The sequence below is a fragment of the Orycteropus afer genome, unplaced genomic scaffold (assembly GCF_000298275.1).
Source record: "Orycteropus afer afer isolate SDZICR_OR568_19922 unplaced genomic scaffold, OryAfe1.0 scaffold00233, whole genome shotgun sequence".
Taxonomy (NCBI): Eukaryota; Metazoa; Chordata; class Mammalia; order Tubulidentata; family Orycteropodidae; genus Orycteropus; species Orycteropus afer.
The window spans coordinates 5242245-5265685 of record NW_006921820.1 but is presented as its reverse complement, the minus strand read 5'-3'; the positions used below and the strand labels follow the sequence as shown (position 1 = coordinate 5265685).

Genomic DNA, 23441 nt, shown 5'->3' with positions numbered 1-23441 from the left:
TCAAATCAATACTTATCTCTACCTATCCAACACTGTTCCCTCCCCTTCCCTCCCACTCCTGGTAACCAACAAAGAAAATTTCCTTCCATATATAAACCTTTCCTTGAATTTTAGAATAATGGACTAGTATAATATTTGTCCTGTGATTGACTTATTTCACTTAGCATAATGTCCTCCAAGTTCATTCACGTTATGCGGTCTTTTGCAGATTCTAGGTTATTCTTTAGGGTTGCATAGTATTCCATTGTGTGTATGTACCATAGTTTGGTTATCCATTCCTCAGTTGATGGACTCCTAGGTTTGTTTCCATCTTTTTGCTATTGTAAATAGTGCTGCAGTGAACATGTTGTTGTTATGTGCCGTCAAGTCGGCCCTGACTCATAACGACCCCTCCTTGGGTTTCCAAGGCGGCATCACTATGGAAGTAGATTGCCCCATCTTCCTTCCGAGGAGTGGCTGGTGGGTTTGAACCGCCAGCCTTCTGGTTAGCAGTCAAGTGCCTTAGGCACTACACCACCAGAACTCCTGTGATGAACATGGGTGTGCATATATTTATTCTTGTCATGGCTCTCACTTCTTTAGGATATATACCTAGTAAAGGAATGGCTGGGTCAAATGGTATTTCTAATTCCAACTCTTTAAGGAATCACCATACAGTATAACATAATTTTTTGAGATCATCCACGTTGTAGCATGTATCAGTATTTTGTTCCTCTTTATTGCTGAATAGTTTTCCATTATATAGATACATAAATTTTATTTATCCACTTAGCAGTTGATAGTCAGTTGGATTTTTTCCAGATACTGACTATTCTGAATAATTGCTACTGTGAGCACTTTTGTATTATGCCTTTGTGTAGATATTTGTTTTCATTTCTTTTGGGTGGAATCCTGGGAGTAGAATTTCTGGGTCATATGCTAAGTTGATGTTCTGCTTTTTTAAGAAACTGTCAGTAAAACTCTATACATAGTTTGACATGATCTTGTTGTGGGGTTTATAATTAATTAAAGAAATTAGTTTTTATTCATGGTTCCTAAGAGGTAATCTCTAAAACCTTAGAACTTCCCCAGTGATTAGAGTCTTTGTTATTCATGGAAGGGTTCCAGACCATATCTATCTGACAGATTATACTGATGAAGTAACTCTTGGGTAGGAGCTGGCCAGGCCAGAAAGACCCACCATGTGATTTAAGCCCAACAACCTTACCTCAGGGGAGGGAGCTGGAGATTGGATTCAGTCACATGGGGGGTGATTTGCGCAGTCATGCCTACATAATGAGACACCCCCCCCAAAAAAAAAAAAAAAACCTCTGGACACTGAATCTCCAAGAGCTTTCTGGTTGGTGAAAAACACCGATGCCTGGAAGGATGACCCATCTATCTGTTTGTTGGAACGTGGACATTCTATGCATTGGGGGACCTGCATAGGTCTTGTCCTATGTAAATTATTGAACCCAAAGGAATAGTGGGTGCCATCAGGTCAGAAGTGAGGGTACCACGGGGCCCTGTAAGCTTGCAGCAGTTTCTGAAATTTGGGGCAGACTTGGCAATCTGGAGGACTGTGCTCTTTAACTTTCATGTACAAAATCCTAAAGAATTCACTGAAAAACTATTAGAACTAAGAAATGAGTTCAGCAAGATTTGAGATCAGTGTACAAAAATCATTTCATTGCCACAGTAGTGCCACTCCTGACCATCTAGCTCTATGCCTGGAGTTTTCTTGGTTTCCTCTCTGCTGCTTTTCTACTAATTTTCCCATCAAGGTTATGACACTACAATTCAATGAACCCCTTAAGTCTCAAAATGTGGCATTAAATTTGTACTGTGTGGCTCAAAATGAAGGAGATCTTAGGTTCAGTATTAGGAATAAATTCCAAAATTGGAATTGTCCTATAGTAGATGAACTGCATTACAAGACGGTAAAATTACCCTTGATGACAGGTGTACCAACAGGGCCTTTTGTAATTGACCTTTTGCTCACCTCTGCTTCATCTCTCCCACACAGTCCCTGAGGCCTGCAAGCCATTTTAATATACATTACGCTAAGGACTGTAAACACTTAAGCAACCTGCATATTGTGTTTTTGTGACTTTTCAATTTTAGATTCAGAATTTTATACTGCCATAGTTAAATGAATTAATAAGGTGGCAAGTGAAGGATAATTGGGTGAACTGAGAAAGGTTGGTCAACCTCCCTGGATATTAGAGAACAGGGTTTAATATTAGACTAAAATTAATTGTGTGGCTTCTAAAGCCTTTTTATCTAAGCCTCACTCCAGAGTTGAGGACACACACAGCTCTACAGTGAGGTCATCATAGTCTCAGACCTATGGTGATTATGACTAGGCTCATCCATACTATAAACATTTTTCATACTTTGATAAAGTAGAAGAAAATATTGAGGTCTTATCATATATAAGACTTTTATGTGCAGTTTGACAGATGTTGCATGCTATTTGCAGGATTATGAAACTTACTTGGGCACTGATGTGTCCTGTGAGATGTTTTATTCTCAGCCATCACACTCCCTGCTGCCCCCCCCCCCCCATTCCCTGGTTCCTTGCCCACTACCATTACAGTAATTAGAAAGTCTGCTTGCTCTACAGTGATGTGTCTTAAATAGTGCCAATTAGTTTTCGGTAGTTACCCCTAGCCTGCATGGTAGCCTTCAGTTTAATGGCCTTTTTTATGTTCATTCATTTTATTTTATTTCCCATCGTGGTTTTGTTTATTTCTTTTTTGTTTTTTGTTTTTCTGTTCTCTTTTTTAAAACCGTCGTGGTTTGCCCTTCATATTCCCCAATGTTTGCACATGACAAGATGTTGCCATCCCAACATTACCTCCCACTTCACTGACCAGTGCCACTACTGACCATCTAGCACCAGCCACAACGGGACCACTGCCTTCAGCTCCACGGGATGTCGTGGCCTCCCTGGTCTCTACCCGCTTCATCAAACTGACATGGCGGACACCTGCATCAGATCCTCATGGAGACAACCTTACCTACTCTGTCTTCTATACCAAAGAAGGGACTGCTAGGTAAGTGCCTGTGTCTGGAGCCAGTTAGCTGCATCTTATTCCTTGGTTCTTTGCTGTGTAAGATATGTACTACTTTTCAGTCCAGAAAATATGTTCACTAACCAAGATGTATCTTCCTTCATTTTTGGTCATTAAAAAAATTCCAAAACTGAGAATTTCCTGTATTCTTTCCAGCCTTTCTGAGATGACTTGGGGAGTATGTAGATTGGGGGTAGGGGTGGGGTCAAAACTAAGGATAAGAGCTATTTAGATGAAAATACTAAACTACAACCAAGTCTATCCTTTTTTAGCACTGCCTGTAGGATATGGCCTACTTAGAACTTTCAGATTCTAGAAATCAAGGTAGACTGTTAACTTAATAAAATAAACTTAAATAAATATCTGTCTGCATCCTTTTGTGGGTGTGGCCTGCTAAGCTCCAGAGGGTCTTCTTGATGCAAGAGTAGTTAGTGACAATATGGGCTCACAATGCATAGAAACCGACTCACTTGTACCTTATGACAACAAAAGTCTTCCTAATACAGCATTTTCATTAAATTCCTCTCTATTTCCAGTCCTCTCAGAAACTCATATTGCCTCTCCATTGTTTATAGGAAAAAATCCAGAATCTCCAGGGTACTTTACAGTCTGGCTTTATTTTATTTATCCAACCTTATTTTCGTCTTTCCCAGTTTTGAAAGCAATCTAATTTCTACCACTATAGCTTTCTCCCACATGCTATTGTCTTCAGTAACTCCCCCTCCCTTTTTCTAGCTACAGTACCCATCACTTTATATTTATATAAACTTTTATGTATGCACACACACACACACATTCAGCCAATCCTTCTTGGCCCAGGCTTCGTTCCATAAAGCCCTCATAAAGCTTTTCCCACCCTTTTTGACACATAAAGTATTTTTAAAATACACTTATTTGTACCACTAATAGTGGCACTTGATTAAGAAAGCATGTGATCTTATGCTGTCATGTTGTTACTCTTCAGTTATTTTTGGTATATTTATGTTGTTGTTCTCAACCAGGATATAAACTCTGAGAAGAATCATGCCATATGTTATGTGTCCTTAATGTTGCTGAGTATATGGAGGTTCAGTGGGAAGTAGATTACTTCATTATGCTCTACTTCACACCAAAATAAGAAAGCCAAAATATCTCTCTTGTTAGGGCCCTGACATATGAAATAAAGCATTTCTTTCTACTAGGATGCATACATTTGAAACAGAGAAATTCCTATGTCTCTTCTTATCTACCAGTCTCAGGCGATACTTCCTCAGGCCTTCCCTGAATACCCACCCAGACTTAGACTCTTCAGTCACTGTCGTACAGGCTATACTGGAACCACCAAAGTTTAATTTTCAGGAAATTTTGAAAACTTAATAGTAGAACTTGGTAGCTTGAAATGGACCATGGTTGGTAGTATTTACATCAACAAATGCTGAGCCTGTAGGAAAACAACACCGCTATCACATCATCCTTTTTGTTTTGCTTTTTTAAGAGCATTTGTCACTTTCTGAAGTTTTCTTTTATTGACTTATTTATTGAGTCTGTCTTGTTCAATAGCGTATCACTACCACCTGGAACAGAGCCTGGCGTGTAGTAACAGCCACTAAATTTTTAAGTGAATACACTAATTTCAGTTCATGGAGAAGTAATGGATTATTCAACAAATTGTGTTGAGATAATTGTCTTACCTAGTAGGAAAAATAAAAGTTATACCCCTGTCTTACACCATATACAACAACAAATTAATAGCTGGATTGTTGTTGTTGTTATGTGCCGTCGAGTCGGACTCGACTCATAGCGACCCCTCCTTGGGTTTCTGAGGCAGTATCACTACAGAAGTAGATTGTCCCATCTTCCTTCTGAGGAGTGGCTGGTGGGTTTGAACCACCAGCCTTCTGGTTAGCAGTTAAGTGCCTTAGGCACTATGCTACCATATGGATTAGGAGATAAATATTTTTAAAACTTGTAAATGTATTGGAAGAAAATACTGAAACTATTTTTTATCATTTTTATCCAAGAAGCCTTTTAAAGGAAGACAGAAAATCCAGAAACGATTTCCAAAGGTTATTATAAAAAAATATAAAATTCATTTGATAAAACATTGTAAACAAGATTAAAATATCAAGTGGCAAACTCTGTAATATTTGTTAAGAATAACGCACTGGTATCCAATCTATAGAAAGAGCTACTACAAGTGAGTAAGTAAAGGATATCCCAAGATGCAAGTGATACGAGCAGGCAACCCTCAGAAGTGGTGGAAAGCCCATTAGAATTAAAATAGGTTCTCACTGTCACTAGCTGTCTTCAAAATACAAAATAATGAGTTAGTTTTTACCTATAAGATTGGCAGACATTTTAAGTTGATAATAATACAGTGTGGCGAGTGAAAAGACAGAAATTCTAGTGGCAGCATAAATTAAGAACAGCCTTCAGGGAAAGTTATTTGGCAATATTTTTAAATCTTTTTAATGTGAATACCCTTCATTCCCAGTTACTTACACTTCTACTTCTCTGTTGTCAGACATACAGATACATGTATGCACAGGCAGCTCATACAGAAATGTTTATTGTAGCATTGTTTGTAAGAACAACAACAGCAAAAAAAAAAAAAAACCCAAAAACAATGTAAATGTCCATTGGTAGAGGAGTGAGCAAATAATACTAGTATATCCCATAAATTGAGTGTGATACAGCAATTTTTAGAAAATGACTTAGATCTATATATTAAAATATTTGTAAATATATAGACTAGGGGCAGCTGTTCCGTCGGGGGACATTTAGTAATGCTGGAGACATATTCTTCGTTACAGCTAGGCTGGAGAGGTGGGATGCTCCTGGCATATAATGGGTGAAGGCCAGGGATGTTGCTAAACACTCTGCTATGCACAGGACAACCCTCACAGCATGGAATTGTCCAGCCCAAAATGTCAGTAGTGCTGAGAAACCCTGGCAGGCAGAGACCTGGTAAGAGACATGTAATTACATGCCATGGTTAGGTCTTGGGATGGAACAGGTTTTCAGGAAGAAGAATTGGGACTTTTTTTTTTTTTTTTTTTTTTTGACTATATATACTTTTGTATTTAAACAGTTTAAATGTATCAATTTTTAAATTATAATCCATGAATAATGGTTGGAATAAACAGGCGGTTAATAAGTGAAGTTGAAATTGAGAGAAATACAAAAAATTGTTGAGGGCAAGAGGACAATTATGTAAAAAGCAAAGGCAGTATGAGTTAGAGTTCCGATTGAGTTTGTGTTTCTGTCATATGAAGGGTAGTATGATAGGAAAGGTAGCCTAACCAGCCCAGAGTTTTTGGCACAAATTAGTGAGAAATTAGAATAAACTGCATGTTTTGAGCCAGATGTTGGAATGCCAGGAAGAATTTGGACATAATCAGATAAGCAAGAAGGGACTATTTTAGATTCCTGAGCAAGTGTGCACTGTGATCGTTTTTTGTTTTGTTTTGTTTTTTTTTTTTTTTTAAAGTAGCTTATATTAGTAGTACTTTGGGAGCATTAAACAGGATTCAAAGGGAGAAGGAATGGACTCGGGGAGACAAAATTAGGTAGTAGTTGTGTTTATCAAGGTATGTGAGTGATGACCTGGATAAAAATGAAAATAGTAACTGGGAGTGGATAGTATAACCTTGGAAATATTTAAAAGGAAGATTCTTTTAGACTAATATCTTTTGGTACTTCGTAAGTTCATGATTTCTGAAGAGAGGCAGTAGTAGCAAATAACACTAAGTAAAAGACCATTTCCTAGCTACTTGTTTTATAGAACAAAGTTTACTTAACCTCTCTAAGCTTAGCTTTTCTCATCTAAAAGAATGAGATAGATAAATTTACTTTATAGACTTACCAGTAAGAATTAAATGTGAGAATCTGTGCCACTAAGTGTACTGTACTGCAACAAGTGGTTGTCCCATTTCCTGCAATTGAACCTTCAACCACCAGGTGGCACTATGCGCCTTGGTCATGAAAGAAAATTCTGTTGGGTACTGGAGTTGCTTGAGATTCCAAATGGGCCTTCCTCTGCCTTTTTAACCATGAATGTTAGCCTTTAATTAAAACAGCTGTACTTATCTGATGTTAACTACTAAATGAAAAGTAGAGTAAGTTATTCCAGAGATTGATAACATTTTAGAGCTGGATGAAGCCTTAAAGATGTGTTAGTCCAGGGGTTGGCAAACTGTGGACCATAGGCCAAATCAAACCAGCTGCCCGTAGGTAACTAAAGAATATCCTCCATTTGCCTCCCGATCTACAGATTCAGAGAAACCTGTGAAAGCCAGAACTTCACAGGACTGCCTTGTTTTTCCAGGTCTCACAAATTTTCCACCTTTGACAGGGTGCATCTTACCACTCACTTTCCTATCACTCATTTTAGTGGAAAATATGTGTGTTTTCCTTCTGATAGGTATCTACCTTACACAGGTTCTGGCTTTTCCAGACTGTTCTGTATTTAATCCCTCTTTAAGAGAAAGTTTTCTGACTCCTAGCCTCATTCTTTCATTTAACACATGAGGAAGAAAACTAAAGCCCAGAATGGGTTAGTGACCACCCATGGACTCATAGCAAGCTACCAGCATTGCCAATTGGATCTCCTAACTTCAGGTTAAAGTAAAATAGACCCTCCCCCCATTATTTCCCTAGGAGAGAATGCATTTAACTTTTATATGCAGGATGAGGAAAACAGACCCAACCTACACTCTCATGGAACCTTAAGTTTAGTGAAGTATAAAATACATTACTTTTTTTAGACAGATATAATTCGTAGACAGAACTTACACAAATGTCAGAAACCTCAAAATGTAAGAAACCACTTGATACCCTTCTTCTTGGGCTCTATGACTTAAAGTTTAGCTGAAGAGAAAATACATTTATAGATATTTCAGATGTCTCTGAGCAGAAATTTTTATTATCATAGTACTCTTTTCTAGTGAACCTGATTATAGAGAAACAACGCCTATAATATGGTGTGGGGCCATGCTGAATTTCTTGTTGTTGTTTAATGAAAGTAGAGTACCTTATGGGTGAAGGGATTTTAAAGAAGAAGGAAGATTAGTTGTTAGTTGATAGTTTTTGAAGCTAGATTATGGGTACATGGGGGTTCATTGTACTAGTCTTTGTTTCTGTTTGAAATGTTTTATAATACATTTTTGAAATAAAAAAATAGGGAGCTCTGGTGGCATAGTGCCTAAGGTGTTTAACTGCTAACCAGAAGGTTGGCAGTTCAAACCAACCAGCCAGTCCGTGGAAGGAAGACGGGGCAATCTACTTCTGTAAAGATTTACTACCTCGGAAACCCAGTGGGGGTCGCTGTGAATCAGAATCAACTCTATGGCAGTGAGTTTTTGAGTATTTTCTTTAAAGAGCTATAGAAAACCATTGAAAAACACTTAAATGTCTCAAATGCAAAGGTTCATGTGCAATCTTACAAATTGACATATGGTCATGTAGAACTTTACAGTTTAGTCACTGATTTCAGGACAAATTAACAGTATTTTTAAGTAAGAATGTTAATTCAACGGATAAGATAATTCAGAATAATTTCTCCCACAGAGTAGTTTCTCAAGATAGATACAGGTGTTTGCTCTTATGATTACATTTCTCGAAGGCAAACTATTTGTCTTAAAACAAGTAAATTCCTTCACGTAATTTGTTGAAGACTGCTGTGAAATACAATGTTTGTTGTCATAGTAACTACAGTAGATTGAATATAAGTGTGGACACACAGACCCCCAATGTAGAGCCTGGAAGCTACCTTTTTAGAGACCCTAGATAACTGCGTTTATGCTTTTCATCTTATAACACAAGATCACTAGATTCATTTGTACCATATTTGGTAAGATTTGTCAAATGTGTGAAATCATTCAAAAGGAGGACAAGTTTTAACAATTAAACTATAAAATTCAGTGTCATGATTAGTCTGCCATAGGTGGGGTTACATATGGGATTCATTTTAAATTTTTCATGTTCTTATTCCTAATTTAAAACGTGATGACAATCTAGTTTGTTTTGTTTTTAATTTGAGAGTCTATGCAAAATATTCAACTGTCTCTTGACTGTTTCTGTGAAAATTGGGTCATACCTATAATCTCCTGTTGATTTCCCTGAGAATCATTCACTAAAACACAACAACTCCTAAAGCCTGTAAAGACTACGACAAGCTGCTCCATTTGAAATGACGCTCAGCACGCTCTGTGTGTTCACTCTGAAAGGAAGTAGTGATCATAATCAGCAATTGAGCCAGAGCACCAGCAGGTTAACAGACATGTATGACCTTGCTCTCTTCTGTTGCCATGTTCTGCTGTGCACCTCCTCACCCCAAAAGTTTCATTGTTTGAGAATTGAGACTTAATTTCACCTAAAATTGTTAAACTTTGATATGGAGTGGTGTGTACAGTCATTTAAATGAAAATGAAACTGTATGTTCTAGAAATATTCCTAATGGATGCCATTTCTTTCTAACTACTTCCTTGCCCAAAGGGAACGTGTAGAGAATACCAGCCACCCAGGAGAAATGCAGGTAACCATTCAAAACCTGATGCCAGCAACTGTTTACATCTTTAGAGTTATGGCTCAAAATAAGCACGGCTCTGGAGAGAGTTCAGCTCCACTACGAGTAGAAACCCAGCCTGAGGGTAAGTCTCCCACCTTTCCCTCAGCCTCACCTGTGGCTATAACTGTATGAAGGTCTGCCTTGGGTTTAGCCTTGCACACCATGGAGAGACAGAAGATAACAGTTCCTTACCTTCGAGAATCTGACGAATTAGGGAGATAAAACTAATTCACATCAAATAATAGCTAATGATAGACAATATACTTCTTCTAATACTTCTTTACACATTTGAATTTTACTGACCCTTTAAAGACCCAGCTCAGATTCCTTCCAGAATCTTTGCTCTGATCTCATCTGTATCTGTGTAGTTTTGTGATACATTGTCACTGTTTTCTTTGAATTATGATTATGAATGTGTCTCATTTATCTTATGACAAAGACTGAGTCTTTTCTTTCCTTATTTCCCACACTACCTACTGTAGTGCCTTCCGCATGAAGAAGATACTTAATAATTGTTGTCAGTTTCTAATCTTTATACATACCACACTCCAGAATCTCTTTAAGGCTTTTTTTGTACTAAATAGTGTTACTTCCAATTACATATCTTAAGTTTTCTACCATTAAGATGAACATCATGTTGATTTATTTTACAGATGTCTTATGGTCTCTTTGCCACTTGAGACATTTTTCTAGTCTTTTTCCTTTGTTTAATACAAGTCATTGTCTTCCCTACGAGTATTCTTCAGGCTTCTTTTACTATTTACTGCACTTATTTTTTGTTTATTAGCAGACGGCCTCCAATAACAAAGATTTTACTTCCGGTAGGGGGCACGTGGAATTCTAATTCACATCGAATAATAGCAGAAGCTAGAAGTTGCTGACCAGGGGACTAAACAGATTTGATGAATTTACCAGTGAAATTAAGGGAATAATTCAGGGACTTTACCTGCTGAGCAGAATAAGTGAAGTCAGAAAGCTAAGGCACTTCACGTTCTAATGTTGTTGCAAATCAATCACTCATTAAACATTTATCAAGTGCCTGCTATACCAGGCACCTGGGAGCTCTGGTAGTGTAGTGCCTAAGGCATTTGACTGCTAACCAGAAGGCTGGTGGTTCAAACCCACCAGCCACTCCTGGGAAGGAAGGTTGGGCAGAAACCCAAGTAGGGGTCCCTATGAGTCGGGTCTGACTCAACAGCAGTGGGTATACCAGGCACCAGAAGAAAGGCCTGGTGATCTACTGCTAAAAAAATCATGCAGTGGAAACCTTATGGATCACAGTGGTCTGATCCCATTGTGCATGGATTGAGGCCAACCCAGTGGCAGCCAACAACAACATACCAGGCATACAAAGTATTGGGGTATAGGGATGAACAAGATAGGCATTCTCCCTTTAAATAATGAGCTGTCAAAATAGGAAGTCATTGATTATTTCATTTCTAGAGATTGAAGATCAGGGATCAAACCCACAAAGAATAAGAGGACTATCAGAGAATCAAGTGATTGACTTAAAAGAAAAATATGTTCTCATTACAGGAAAAGCTAAAAAAAAAAAAAACCTCACTGCCGTCGAGTCGAATCAGACTCATAGCGACCCCTCCTTGGGTTTCCGAGGTGGTATCTCTATGGAAGTAGATTGCCCAATCTTCCTTCTGAGGAGTGGCTGGTGGGTTTGAACCACCAGCCTTCTGGTTAACAGTCAGATGCCTTAGGCACTACATCACCAGAGCTCCCCATTACAGGAAAGGATGTTGAATTTCATGGTTACCAATGTTCAGGCATTGAAACCATGCAGTTTCAAGCTCAGTTACCTCCATTTACAGGCTTTATACAGGAGAGCTATTGAAATAAAAAATAAGAAAAAATGGCTATAAAAGATAGGTAAGTTAAGGCAAGTTCGTATGACAAGACAAGACCTAAGGCTGGCCTTACAGCATTTGACTTAGAGCATTCTGGAGGAAGGAAGCTGCCTGACCCAAATCCCAGGAATAGAATTGAACAGTACACAGACAAGGTAATTCATGATGAAAGTGAAGGAAAAGACCATTGGATTCTATCAAGCACAAAGATTCTATCCTGGAGTCTGGAACCTTCTGAAAATACATGAGAATCTTCATGTGTCTTTGCAACTTCACATATTTCTTGGGAGAGAGCCTGTAGTTTTCATTATTTCAGAGCTTGTAAGTCCAACTGTTGAGAACCACTGGACTAGGAAGGCAGCTGTCAGATTTAGAGATGAAAGTAGAGCTATAAGAAGAGTGGGTTTACTGGGTGACTACCATGTGTCATTTACTGTGCTAGTCAGTGAATTTGTGAAAATGAGTAAGACTTGACTCCTCTCTGCAAGAAGCATACAGACTTCTACCAGAGACAGACAATATGCCATTTTAATGGTATTAAAAGTGTTGCCATCACCAGTAAAGTAGATAGCATGATCGTTTGGTTAAAAGAAAGTAGTTAAATAGGACTGTGGATGGAAGGGGCAGCAGGTTCTTGTGAAGGTATTTTAGGGACAGGGAGAGAATGTAACACATTTTGGCAAAAGAGAAGGAGTTAGTGGAGAAAGATTTGCATTTCATCTGGAGGTACTCAGCTTGTGTGGGGGAGGTGAAGTGTTGGAATCAGCCCTTGAAAATATTTAGCCTCACAAACCAACATAATTTTTCTTCCCATTTATGATGCCATTCTACAGCTAAAATGAAGGAATTCATTAGCGCCTTTTATAAGATCATATTTGCCTACATTTAGCCAATGAATATATTGAAAGTGATTTCAAGGGAATCCAGGGACTATTTTATTTTCCTTCCCGTTTAATAAGTTAGAGGAAAGTTTTCCATAGCAACAAAAGTGTGACAAATTCCACCTGTCAGGCTGCACAAAATATGCTCTTAACATAAAGTGAATAGCATGATTCATGACTAAATATAGCAAATAACTGTTAGCATAACCATATTCAGGTTTCTCTACATTGGTTGCAAGATTAGTCTTAAACTGTGGTGGTGGTTTTCAGGAAATCCAGTTTGTTTTACATTTTGTTGTTTTTTTTCCCTACCCAGCTCTTAATCTAATGGATGTGTCTGTTGCAGAAAGAGTAGTGCCAGAGAAATTGTTTTCAAATATAGAATTTCTACCAAAGTGTAGGCATAGGCAGCTACCCAGGATTTTTGTATAAATTGGTACTGGAGCCTATCAGTCAGATGAAAAAATAGGGTTAGAAAGTCATGTCAACCATGGTGGGAGTTAAAACCAGATGGACAGACATTTGATCACTCAGCTAGTCATCCAGCCATCCAGTCACATATGTTACTGAAGGTATTGTAATAATTTTCTTACTGGTCTTCTTGAGCCCAAAATTTAGAATATGCTTAATTCCTAGCTTCATCACTCTCTAACTTTCCCATCACTTGGGAACGATTCTTAATGGCTCAATCTCAGTTTCCTCATCTGTAAATGGAGATAGTAGCATCCATCTCATTTGGGTTATCACACAAATTAAATAAGAAAATGTATGTAAAGCACTAATGTTTGCCTGTATAAGCATTTGGTAAATAGAGCTGTTTCTAAAATTGATTATTATTATTCCTTTGTCTAGTCATGTTCCCTTATGTGTTTCTTCCATGCATGTGTTCAGATGTCCTTTCTAAACACAGGTCTTATCATGTCATGCTCCTGCTCATAGTTTTTTAGTAATTACCTAGTATCTACTGGAGAAAATCCAAAGTCCATAGCATGAAAGGCACTTCATTTTGATTCGTGTCACCTTTTTTAGCATTATCTTCTCCCACATCTATTCTGTGTTTCAATCAACCTGAACCACATAACACTGTGTCTTTTCCTGACCCATTGAATAGAATGATTTTCCTATTGTTGTTTGAGCAAACTACTATTCACTCTTCTTGATTTCAGTAAGTCTTCAGCAGTCTCTTCCTTCTTCCTTGCCTATCCCCTCCCAAAGCAGAACTGAGTAGTCTGTTCTCTGTTTTTGTTACAATGGTTACCTAAATCTATTAACATGTATCCTTTTAATCTGTGGGAGTTCTGGTGGTGTAGTGCCTAAGGCATATGACTGCTAACCAGAAGGCTGGCAGTTCAAACCCATCAGCCACTCCTCAGAAGGAAGATTGGGCAATCTACGTCCATAGTGATGCCACCTCGGAAACCCAAGGAGGGGTAGCTATGAGGCAGGATCGATTCCACAGTTAACGTGTTTTTGTTCTCTAGTGCTGCTATAACAGAAATACCACAAGTGGGTGGCTCTAACAAAGAAGTTTATTTTCTCACAGTTGAGGAAGGTAGAGGTCTGAATTCAGAACATCAGCTGTAGAGGAAGGCTTTCTCTCTCTGTCAGCTCTGGAGGAAGATCTTTGTCTCTTCAGCTTCTGTTCTTTGGTTCCTTAGAAATGACCATGTGGCTTGGTAACTGTCTTCCCCCAACTGTGTTTCCTTGCTTAATATGATCTTTTTATATTTCAAAAGAGATCGACTCAAGATATACCCTATACTAATACTGTCTAATAACAAAGAAAACGTGTTCCCAAATGGGATTATAACCACATGTATAGGGGTTAAGATTTACAACAGGTATTTTAGGGAAACACAGTTCGATCCATAACAGTATGTTTGATGTTACTTGTAACTATTAATGTATCTGACTTCCCTGACTAGACTAGGAGTTCTTTGTGGTGAGGAACTCTGTCCATCACTGTATCCCCACAGCCTGCCACAGTGCCTGGCAAAAGAAGCCTTTCTTTATGGTGGTTGATTTTATGTGATACTGCAAAACTGGGACTTTATAAACCATAGGAAGAGTTTTGCAGTTGTCATTTTTTTCTTATTTTGAATTAATTGGAGGTACTTCACTGATAATTTGTGGTTTTAATGTGACTTTGAAAAATAAAATATTTAATTATGTATCATTCTAAAGCCACTTCAATTAAATCACATGTTTTCTTAGTTTTTTCAACATGGCCAATATGACGATATTGCTGAGAATGGTTTTTGAGGAGTGCAGTGTATTTCATTTATATCTTGCTCTCTTGAAATTTTCTTTCTAGTTCAGCTCCCTGGACCAGCACCTAACATCCGAGCATATGCAAGTTCACCTACTTCCATCACTGTCACATGGGAAACACCATTGTCTGGCAATGGGGAAATTCAGAATTACAAATTGTACTATATGGAGAAAGGGACTGACAAAGAACAGGTATAAAATGAAGCCATTTTTCAACCCATTGATTGGACTAGTAGAGTTGAAATATATTCCTGAACTCTCTATTGTGTAACTAGAAATCTGAGGGAAAAAAGGTTAAGAAATTAACAGTTGACAGATTGAATTTCTTTGTACCAAAGTACTCAGTGGTTTTCACCAGCAGGGGTCACTAAATACCAAGCAGTGTTTCTAAAGTAAATTGCCAATGGTTATGATTCATCTCCTTTGACGGTTTAATAACATTTTTTAAAAGGAAAAAAAAAAATTCTATATCATGTAGAATATAGAATTTATGTAGTAAATTTTTTATTTTTAAGCATTTTTATTGACTTGAGTTGTATAAGTTGTTTTATTTTGCTCAAGGATGTTGATGTTGCAAGTCACTCCTACACCATTTATGGGTTGAAAAAATATACAGAATATAGTTTCCGAGTGGTGGCCTACAATAAACATGGACCCGGAGTCTCCACACAAGATGTTGCCGTTCGAACATTGTCAGACGGTGAGTCTTTCTTTCTTTCAAACAAATTCCATGCTTGGTGGCCTTGGTGTCATAGGTAAGATCATGGGCTTTGATGTCAAGAAGATTCAATATAAACCTCAGTACCACCACTTTTGGGAAGTGACTTTGGTCAAGTCATTTACCATTTTCTGAGCATGTTTCCTTATATGTAAAGTGTAGACAATGCCAACTTCATAAAGCTGCTATAATGATTCACTGAAAGAGCATAGAGCATTATGGTGATGGGCATAGGCCCTCAGTGATTTTAGTTTTAGCAGGGGGTTTGTGTAAGTAAATGTTATTCATTCACAGCACAGGCCATTCCAGGGAAGGCTAGTCTTGCTGTGCTTAGTAGTCATATTTGTACACCCAGTATATCTTTTTAATTCCTCAGTATTTTATGATCATTTTCATCTCTCACACGTAACTCTGTCTGACTTTCTAAGATAAATTATATTCATGTAGCCATGTGCTTTTCAAGCTATAGCTTGCCTAATATATTGAGTAGATCAGGACCAGCATTTTTTTAAAAATACATTTTTTTTTAGAATAGGACAGACAGTATCAGAGTTTATCATACTTAGTTGTTCATGAAACTAGCATTTTCTTAAAAAAAAAAGTAGAGGAATATAGCCCTTACATGTAAACAGGCATGCTTTTAAAAAGCTATAGTTTGAGTTTCTGAAGCAAATGGCCAAACTTAAACATTACTAATAATGAACAGATTGACATCACGTACTGCCTAATGTGATGCATCATTAAAAACACAACTTCACCTATGCTATATCCTTGCCAAAATCTGATGACTCTGATCATATTGAAACTATCGAAAAACAAAAAACCAAACTCACTGCTGTTGAGTCGTTTCCAACTCATAGCGACCCTCATTGGGTTTGCAAGGCTGTAAATCTTTACAGAAGTAGATTGGCCAGTCGTCCTTCTGCGGGGCAGCTGGTAGGTTTGAACCGCTGACTTTTCAGTTAGCAATCAGGGTCTTATCCCCTACATCACCAATGCTCCAATGAAACTACCAGACATGTCCAAATTGAAGGACATTCTTGGGGAAAAAAAAGCTGAGGAGTCATTCTAGAATCTAGATTAAAGTACACTAATGAGACATAAAACAAAATGCACAGTGTATGATCCTTGACTACATCCTAGATCTGGGAGTTAAAGTAGCTATAAAGGATACTATTAGTACAATTGTTTAATGTTAAATATTTATAGTGTTATGTAAAATTAATATTAGATACATTATTAGGTGTAATCGTTTTGTATTAACATGACATTTTCTGAATGTGATTATTGTATTATAGTTATGTTGAAGAATATTCTTGTTCTAAGGAGACAGATGTTAATGTTTTTAGGAGTAAAGTATCATGGTGGCTGCAGGTCTTTCTCAGATGATTTGGAGACAGTATATAGATGGGTGTGTGTGTGTGTGTGTACACAGTGAAAGAAATAGAGCAGATGTGGCAGAATATTAACAATGAATAAATCTAGGGAAAGAATTCATGGTGTTCATTGTGCTATATTTGCTCTGTAGCACTTCAAACTTTTTAAGATAAAAAGTTGAGGAAAGTAAATAAATATGTAAGCCAGTTGCCCAAAACTTTTGAGAACAGTTGAGGGAATTTTTTTTTCAATGTAGGCTTTTAAATACTTAAAAAAAAAATTACTGTTGAGTCAACTCTGACTCATAGTGACCCCTACCTCCACCCTCCGGTGTGTCAGAGTGGGATGGCTCCATAGGGTTTTCAGCGGATGACTTTTTTGGAAGTTAAATTTATACATGAGCCAAATTTTAACCAGAGTAAGTGGGTTGGCATGTTAACTGTAGTATCTGTCACAGGAACTGGCTATGTCTTACCATGGTAGTTAAAGGCAGCACTTCCGAGTAAGACCAACTTCGTCAGCCAAGACAGTTAGCTTGGGCAAGTTACTTAACTGCTCTGAACCTCATCTGTCAAATGAGAATAAGAATATAAACTCCTTTGTTGGGATTGTTTTGAGGATTAAGTGTGAAACAAATGTAAAATACTTAGCAGTACCTGCCTTGTAGTGAACAGTCAGCAAATCTTAGCTGATGCTGTTGGTAATGCAGCAGAAACAACTATGTTGAGGGCCTCTGCAGTTAAGTCAGAGGTTCTTAACAGGAAGATGATTGATACCATTCATAGAGTTTTTTAAAATACAAGTGCCTAAGTCCTATTCCAGATGCTTTGTACCTGATGTACAAAAATGAATAAGATTTAGTCTCTGTCCCCAGAAACTCATAGCATAGTGGACACTCACCAAGTGTCAGAGAGAAGAGATCATTTTCCATGGGTAGTTTGGGAGAGAAGGGCTTGAGTTAGCATTTTGTGAGTGGAAAGAAAACTAATTAGGTCTACTTGGAGCTCTGGTAGCATAGTGGCTAAGACACTTGCCTGCTAACCAGACGGCTGGCGGTTCAAACCCACCAGCCACTCCTCGGAAGGAAGGTTGGGCAATCCTACTTCCGTAGTGATACTGCCTTGGAAACCCAAGGGAGGGGTCGCTATGAGTCGGGTTTGACTCGACGGCACATAACAACAACAACAACAAGTTTTCTTTGCTTACTGTAGTCACTTGGAAGGAAGATGCTGGAGGGTGTGTAGGCCATTAACTTTGAGATACCCTTGCCTTATGTTCTAATATGCAAGAACTGAAGTTATACAGCTGTTTATTTAACCAACAGTCCCAAACTTCTCACATCTAAGTGAATGTGCCCTACTATGGAGTTGCCTTGGGAAACCAGATAGTATGATTTTCAGCTGTCATTGCTGAAATATCTCTTTGCTCTATTTGAACACTGCCTTCAAAACAAGTTTAGGAGCCCCACAAGAAAGCCAAGCTCATTGATTTAGTTCCAGAAGACATATGGCTCTTCCCCAAGATAAAGATAAGCTAACATGAAGAATATTCAAAAGGTTCAGAATGTATGTGGGAGAAGGGTCTAGAAAAGTTTAAAGCCACTAGCACATCCTTGAAATAAATATCTAAGTTTGCAAGGGTGCAAACTGACTTTGGTATGAGTATATGCATACATACGAATGTGCCTGATTTTTTTTTTTTTTAATGAATCAAATATGACCATACTTCACCAATGTCATACTGTCAACATGAGGCCTTAACAGCTGGCTTTAGACCTTCAGGTTGCATCATGGCTGTATGAGATGTGCATTTGTGTGAAGTTCAGTGAAGAACAGTCTTGTAATAGGTGATGTGTGGGTGATTGGGGAAAAAAAATTTTTTTTACCTTTTTTTTTTCTTTTTTGACTTGTCTAGTTCCCAGTGCGGTTCCTCAGAATCTGTCATTAGAAGTGAGAAATTCAAAGGTAAAACTTCATATTGCTGCTGTTCATTTTTACTACTCTGTTATTAAATCTCAGAAGGGCTTATGGAGAAGATGATTCTGTGGGAGGTTATCAAAACAAATGAATGTCAATCTTACAATAATCTACTTTTAAAAATACTAAACGTAAAAGTTAGAACTTAACTATAACAATCAGGCAGAGAAATAAGGTGACATAGGTATTACACTTGCCAATGAAGCTGGACTTAGAGATCATCTCTCGATAATTCTATTCAACTTTACTGCCTTTCTCTGATGCCAAAATTGCTTTAGCCTTTCTTCAAATAAATTACTATTATTATGTAAAGCATGACATTCTAGATCTTACTGGTCCACGACCTTGGTGATGTGGCAGAAAGAAATAAGTGGTGCCTGATCACATCATCCCTTAAAAAAAAAAAAAAAAAAAAAAAACTCACTGCCATTGAGTCAGATCATTGAGTCAGTCACTCATAGTGACCTCTCCTTGGGTTTCTGAGGCGGTATCTCTACGGAAGTAGATTGCCCAACCTTCCTTCCGAGGAGTGGCTGGTGGGTTTGAACCTCCAGCCTTCTGGTTAGCAGTCAAGTGCCCTAGGCACTGTGCCACCAGAGCTCCTACATAGTCCCTTAGGACTGTGAACTGAGCCACTGTGAATCCATGGCAGACATCTGTCAGATTGGTTGCATGTGCTCAGACCATCCCTCCTGGTCAGGTTTCACACACTGTATGTTTAGGGCGGTGCTTGCCTCTCTAAGGTCCAGAGCCCCTTCTGGGCTGTATTGACAACTGAGATATTTCAGCCCTTTGAAAAGTACTCCAGGACTCGTTTTCCTCTTTAAGAAACAAATATCTGTTAATTGATGATCCCTTTTTTGAAGAGTTTTAATTAGAAATATTTTTATTTCAGCCATTCCACACTAGAGACGGGAAAGAACCTTTACACCTAATAGTAATTTTCTTCCTGATCCAAGCAAATGCCTCTGCTCTACTTATATTTTCCTTCTGAAAACTTTTCTGAGACTTTTGCTCAATGTCTTCATTCTGGTAAAATAGGCAATAGATCAAGGGCCTAACATATGCTACCCATATAGATCATCTTCCCATTTGGTCATTGAGGGTTTAAAATGAAATGTTTTTGAGTGATTAAATAACTTTATAAAACTCTGGGCACCCTGCTGCCTTTATTTTCTTTCCCTTTGACACAGTGAAGTTAGGGCAATCATGCATGAAACACTTTGGGCCTAGTTTTTTATGTATTCAGTCTTCTACCCATAATCTTGTCTTTCTCAGAGTATTATGGTTCACTGGCAGCCTCCTCCTCCAGGCACACAAAATGGGCAGATTACAGGCTACAAGATTCGTTACCGAAAGGCCTCCCGAAAGAGTGATGTCACCGAAACCCTGGTAACTGGGACACAGCTGTCTCAGCTGATTGAAGGTAAGCTGCTTTGCACATAAGCAAAAGCTGGGAAGGGATGTCTTTCTCAGACACTGAATTATGCTCGTTTAATGACTGCTGTGTGCTGTTGACCTATACAAACAAGTGTTTCAAATGATTTTTAATGGTTCAGTCTACTTCTGACTCAATACGGGTTAATGAAAAACATTCTTACAGGGTCCACCATTCTGATTGGTGAGATTGTGTTTGATTTTTATTTCCTTGTGTTTTTCTGTATTTTCCAAATTTTCTTTTTTGAATATATAGTGTTTTTTTTGTAACCTGAAAAGAAGAAAAGCCAAGCTATGTAAGTGAAGACATTACTCCCCTTGATCTAGTTGGTTACAGAGGTCTATGAAATGATTTTTATAACACTGACACTATTCATATGCTTATGGACCTGAAACAGTATTTGTGAATAGCTGCAGCAGTGCAATAATTTTACCTGCTAGGGACACTATAAAGTTTTAGAACATTCTATTAGAGATAGCTCCTTTCATACTGGTTTTCTTGTGTGTACAACACAGCAAGTGCCATACCTGATGAAAACAAGTCCCAGTGCATGTTGAATATGGTTTTCCCTTGCAGATCAAAGAGAATTCCCCATCTTTCTCCCTCAAGTAGGGGAGGTAGGGTTGACTGAGTAAAGCAAGTTCTTTTGTAGAAGGAGCATGGGAGGAAGATAGAGTGCCTTTTCTCCCTTTAGATGGCAAAACTATGCTTACAAAGAAAAGAGACGGATGCCCTTAAGTTGTCCTTACTCTGTAGTGGTTTACACAGATGTTTAATATGGCAAAACTGACTGGAGTCTGAGCATAATCTGTCCTGTCCACTCCTACATTAGTTTAGTAATGTCTAGACTCTGTCCTCCTCAGCTGCATATGGCTCAGCCCTAGCACCCTGTCCTTAGCCAAGGGGAGTAAACTCACTTGGGCTGTGCCTAGTGGTGCACTGCCTCAGCTGCATTGCCTTAGTTTTTCAACTTAACAAAATTACCTAACTATGTTTCATAAGCAAGGAGATGAATTTGAATCTAATATGTTTACATTCAAGGAGCTCTGGTGGCACTGTGGTTAAGGTATTGGGCTGCTAACCAGAAGATAGTTGGTTTGAACCCACTAGCTGCTCCGTGGTAGGAAGATGAGGCAATCTACTTCTGTAAAGATTCACAGCCTTGAAAACCTGGTCAGGGTCGGTTTGAGTCAGAATCAAATCAATGGCAGTGGGTTTGGTTTGGTTTTTATGTGTGCATTCAACAGGTCTGAATTATTGCTGTGTGATAATAACAGGGAAGGTTTAGTCATGAGATAAAAGCTCTGATTCAACTGATTTTTGCCGGGAATAGCCAAAAGCAGAGTTGGTTGAAAAGAAATATAAGAAGTAAAGGTACTGTCATTATTATCTAAGCCTTGAGAATTAATTTCATCACCCTTTGAAAATTCTAATTTTCATTACATTATATCTCTCCTGAGTAGATATTGAAATGAAAGGATTCTAGAAGTTTGGCATCAGCCACTTCCTGTGCCTGCAGGGACCAGGTTATTGAAAGAATCAAAATCAGGGGTTAAAAAGTATAATTCTCTTCTTTATAAGTAAAAATTTCTAAAAATTGAGAGAGCCACTGACTATGGAAATCTATGCTCAAGTAATCCAGCTTTCTTCCTTATTCCTCATCTCACAAATAGGATTGACTTCATTCAGATTAAAATAAGGTAGATGTTTGGCTCTGAGGACATCTTCCAGTCTTTTAGTTTCTTCCCATGAGCCCTGTATCTCGAAGCTGCAGTAGGTGGAATCTCACTAAGGCAGCATTACAGTGAAACTGGTCAAGGGTGTTCTCTAGAGTCATTCTCTGATTTTACTCTTACAGCAGAAATAGCATTTCCCATCCGTGATGCTTCGATTTGAATATTTAATGATAGATATTGTGTTCAGGCAGGTGTTCTTAGTGATAATAATATAAAAATAAAAAGTACAGTCTTATGAGGAGACTGTTTTCTCAATGGAACATTTGATATGTAAGGAAAATGCCATTTTTATAGTAAAGATAGCTCTTTGTTTCTTGCATTACAAATTTAAATTCTTGCATTTAAAAATCATCTTGAGATTCATTTGTTTAACAAATTTTTCTTGGACTTTTTTTAGCATGTGCTGGGACTGGGGATACAGTGCTGGGCAAAAACAGAGATCCTTGCCCTCTTAAAGCATTAACTCAAAGGTTGAAAAGTGTTAGGGCAAAATATGGATTACTAAGAGCCTATACCAAACAATATATTATATGATTAAACTAAGTTTTAGCTGGAAGTAAGTATCCTTTCTTTTTTTGTACCGCTGTCTCTTAAGATATTTACCACATTCTGCCATATCTTTGTGTTATGTATTTTGTGCCTTAGTTGTATGTAGCCTATGAACTCTGTAGGTTACTTAGAGGGAGAGGAACTCTTACCTTCTTTTACTCATAATTCACGTTCACTCACTTGCTTACTCTCTCATTCTCACTCTTAAATTCTAACCTCTTCCCAAAGAGGAGGGAATGATAATCTGATAATAATCTGATTAGTTACATTCTTTGGAGACCTTGATTGAGCTGTGTTTGTGAGTAGTCCAAGTAACTGTCAGCAGTCATATGTGTAGCCCCCTCTAGCACTTTCTGGAGATGTGGAGAGGAAGCAGGAAGGGAACTAACTTGGTCCCAGCCATTTTACTCCTTTATCTTTCTTGTTCCTTGTCTTCTTGCGGCTAGACGGATTCAGTATGTTCCTGAAGAGAACAGAACCATCTCTCCCCTCATACCATGTTACAGTTTTGATTAACTGAGCCTAGACACATCCTTTTATCATACTTAACTCCATCTGTATGCTGAACAAATACTCTGAAAAACTGGACTACATGTGGAAAAACGTGACATCAGGATTAGAGGAAGACTCATTAACAACCTGTAATATGCAGATGGCACAGCCATGCTTGCTGAAATTTAAGATGACTTGAAGCACTTACTGATGAAGATCAAATACTACAGCCTTCAGTATGGGTTATATCTCAACATAAAACAAAAATCCTCACAACTGGACCAGTAAGCAGATATGATAAATGGAGAAAAGATTGAAGTTGTCATGAATTTCATTTTACGTGGGTCCACAATCAATGCCCATGGAAGCAGTATCCAAGAAATCAGATGACATATAGCATTGGGCAAATCTATTGCAAAAGATCTCTCTGAGGGACTTATCTCTAGAATTTATAGAAAACTTCAACACCTCAATAACAAAAAGACAAATAATCCAATTAAAAAATGGGCAGAAGACATGAATAGACACTCCACCAAAGAGG

The 23441-nt window shown here is 38.1% G+C and overlaps 1 protein-coding gene across 1 annotated transcript in view; it reads left to right on the top strand.

The window, feature by feature from the left end:
* The window catches only part of NEO1 (neogenin 1), a gene marked incomplete at its 5' end in the record, with an annotated part of 232516 nt that overhangs the window by 158868 nt on the left and 50207 nt on the right, over positions 1-23441 (top strand). The window contains 6 exons of the mRNA XM_007949004.1: positions 2819-3038; positions 9531-9685; positions 14658-14806; positions 15176-15314; positions 18624-18673; positions 19964-20111. Coding sequence (XP_007947195.1) covers positions 2819-3038; positions 9531-9685; positions 14658-14806; positions 15176-15314; positions 18624-18673; positions 19964-20111 — 861 coding nt within the window. The remainder of the gene's footprint in view (positions 1-2818; positions 3039-9530; positions 9686-14657; positions 14807-15175; positions 15315-18623; positions 18674-19963; positions 20112-23441) is intronic.